Below are 3,345 nucleotides of genomic sequence, written 5' to 3'. Positions count from 1 at the left end.
TCTTAAAGTCCTCCATCACTTTGGTTCATTACAGAGAAAATCATAAAACTGAAGATGAACAAATTCTATAAAGCTGTGACCTCCATTCTCCTGAAATCATCCCTGATGTTCTCGTCACTGTTTTCAATCTTCTGAGGATCCAGCGTCTCTCCTCCGGTGGTTTATTGTCGTCCAGACACAAAGTAGGACGCAGGTTTTCCTCCGTCGGCCGTTTGTCAACAAGTGAAATGAGCTCACATGCAGAGTTTAGGTGTTCTCTTTAAGTTCACATGTTTCAGACACGTTCTTCTTAACTCCATCTGTAGGTAGAAGATGAAACTAGACCTCTTTTCACAGGAACTCTTTTTGTTTTGGTCCGTGTTCAAAATTCTGTTGTTGTAGCCACTGATTTAGTTTGGTCTGCTTGTTAGTGCAGCCGTGAACACAACAGGTACCTGAACTCAGCACGGCTGTTTTAGTAAACTTTATGCTTGTTAAATGTGAACAAAACAAAAACAAGAGTTTTATCTGCTAAACTGAATGCAAATTACTTTCAAATAAACCGTGGTCTGTGCTCTGCTACCATGGTTAACCAGTGCTGACTGCTACTTCCTGTCTGACAGGAAGTTGTACCCAAAACCATTTATACAATAGAGCCCCAGGAGTAAGGTGGATAGTGTTTTAAGAACCTGAAGGTCAGTTTTTGTGTGTCTGTACCAGCAACATGTGTTGTATGAATCACTGCAGAAACCTTGTACATGGCCCAGTGAGTCAGTCCCTGTGAGTGTTGGTTTATTTCTGACGGATGGAGCAGCTTTCTTAAAGGAGAACCCACCAGTCATCCACAGAGCTCTGCAAATAGTGCTGTTAGCCTGAACAAACAGTGGTTTACAGTTTTCTTAATCTCACATTCCTTCTCTAGCTCCCGTGCTATCAACTGTTTTATAATAAAGAGTGTTTTGTCTTTACATCCTTCACATTTAAAGCTTAAAAAAATCTAATGTTTGAAACCAGGATTCAATCTGCGATTCACTTATTTATGGGTTGTTGTGCCTGGTGTCTGTCTGAAATAATTTATCAGAGTTATGTCATAGAAATTTTACATTCCTACCGTGTATTTATAATAAAGTACTTTTCCATCACTTTTTCAGACGGTGGCCATTCCTGGTCCAAAGCTGAAGCCATGGGAGGAGTTTGAATCCCTCAACTATGAAGTTCCCAAACCGGCCGCTGTTCAGTGGAATAAGTAGGTCACCAGGGGACAGTGCCCGTTTCTTTAAACCCCAGCTGGACGTTTGGCCGAGGATCCAAGCTGCTTTTAGCTGTTGCAAGAAGTCCTGTGGCGTTTGAGAGCCTCAGAACAGCAGCTGAGATTGAGCTGTGTTCTGAAGCCTCTTTATCAACAGTATCATTAAAGTTTCTTCTGTTAGAATTGTGTCTTCTCCGTTTTGTGTTTCACATGAGACAAAATGAACCTATAATATTAATATGGAATGAAAAAAGAAAACGGATGTACATAAACAAAAGTTTATTCACGAATACACAATGACCAAAAAACAATGTACTTAAAATCCTGCTTTTTTTACAGCAACACATGTCAGAAAACCAAGGAGTGTGCCACAACAACTTCTTTATGTAGAAAACATGCGACGATGCTTCGATAGGATGTCGCCACACTGACGGAAAACAATGCCATGTTTAACAACGGCGTCACAAAATTATGTTGCTCTTAGAAAACAAGGGAAATAGTTTCAAAGTAAAATGCATCAGAACACATCTGACATTTGCATTTATTGTGGTCCTTGAACGTTCGTCAAGACTTTATGATTTTTTATTTCTGCATCAATATGAACTAAAACATCAGATTTTCACACAAGTCCTAAAAGTAGATAAAGAGAACCCAGTAACAATATTATACTTAATCATTTGTTTATTGAGGACAATGGTCCAATATTTGAGTGGTGACCCTCTAGAATTATTAACTTGAAGTTGGAGTCGGGTGTTTTCAATCGGTGCATGATGATCAGGTGACCTGTCATTTAAAGAACAGGATCCATCAGAGTTGCTCTTCGGGTGACGGTGACGCCGGTGAGGAGTGAAGGCTGGCGCTCGACAAACATTTGGAAGAAAGTGGTTGATCTTTCATTGAAGAAGGGAGTGTCGGACGAAAAGAAACGAGCGGTTTGGCACAAACTGGTTTAGTGACGAATGGAATGGCGGCTCGAGTAGAGGAAGACGATGAGGATATGGATTTGAATGTTGGATTCAGGTTGTTGGTGGAAGTGGACGAATCGGGTGAGAAAATGAAAGTGTTAGGGACGCAGGTTAGTAAAAGAACTTTGGAAGAAAACAGTTCTGATGAAGGGACACGTGTGGTCCGCAAGAAGGAATTTAAAGTAATTCTGAAATTTAAAGAAGACGACGACGACACACAGCTTGGTCTGATGGCACTGTCAAGAACTCACAAGATTAGAGATAGAGATGGGAATGTACGGATCGTTTGTAAATCTGAAGAACATAAAAACAAAGCTCAGAATATTGAAAGTGTAGAAAAACTGAGAGGAAAGGATGTTGGGAGAGAAGAAAGTAACAGCAATACCTGTGAATGAAAAAGAGCATCAGGGTGCAGAGGTGAATCAGATAAAAAGATTGTTGAGAACAATTAATGGAGAAGGAACTGAAAGCCTGTCTATAATGATAGAATTTCACAATAATGTACTTCCAGAGAAGGTTAAGATCGGATTCATGAGCTTTCCAGTTAGGCCTTATGTCCCTCCCCCACTCAGGTGTACAAGTGTCAAAGATATGGACAAATAGCAGCAGAGAAGGTGTCCAAGATGTGGAGGTGATCATAGATATGAGGAGTGTGGTGACAGTACTCAAGTGTTGTAACTGTGGAGGACGGCATAGAGTGACTTGGAGGATGTGAAGTTAGAAAATGTGGAGCAAATGAAGACGATCAATAATATGAGCTATGATGAAGCTGTGGAAAAAGATCAGATTGGAAGGAGAGAGGTGAACGTACAACCAGAGGTGGAACGAGTACTGAAAATTTGTACTCAAGTACAAGTACTGGTACACTGCTTAAATTGTACAAATGTCAAGTAAAAGTAATGGTGTTGTAAAAATATTTAGGTAAAAGTACAAAGTACTCTTCTCAGAGTATTAATTACTTTTTAACCAACAGATGTTTTATTGTGTAGAAGACGTTCCGTTTGATTTGCTGTATATAAAAACTACGCTCAGAGCTCATTTCTCAGAAGCTCCGTCTTATTTTAGTACCAGACAAACCGCTGGCACTGACAATATCTAAGATCTCTGCATACTTAGACAAACTAATAACCCACACATACAAACAATAAAAAG

General features: G+C 39.9%; 1 protein-coding gene across 1 annotated transcript in view; it reads left to right on the top strand.

The window, feature by feature from the left end:
* mrpl45 (mitochondrial ribosomal protein L45) overlaps window positions 1–1,338 on the top strand; it is a 6,163-nt gene extending 4,825 nt beyond the window's left edge. The window contains exon 8 of the mRNA XM_037690620.1: window positions 1,131–1,338. Within this exon, the coding sequence (XP_037546548.1) occupies window positions 1,131–1,229 (99 nt within the window). The 3' untranslated portion in view covers window positions 1,230–1,338. The remainder of the gene's footprint in view (window positions 1–1,130) is intronic.
* Window positions 1,339–3,345: the final 2,007 nt, after the last annotated feature.

This window comes from Nematolebias whitei, chromosome 16 (assembly GCF_014905685.2).
Source record: "Nematolebias whitei isolate Nwh7 chromosome 16, NemWhi1, whole genome shotgun sequence".
Lineage (NCBI taxonomy): Eukaryota > Metazoa > Chordata > Actinopteri > Cyprinodontiformes > Rivulidae > Nematolebias > Nematolebias whitei.
The sequence above is the reverse complement of the archived record's forward strand: the minus strand, read 5'-3'. Positions and strand labels throughout refer to the sequence as shown.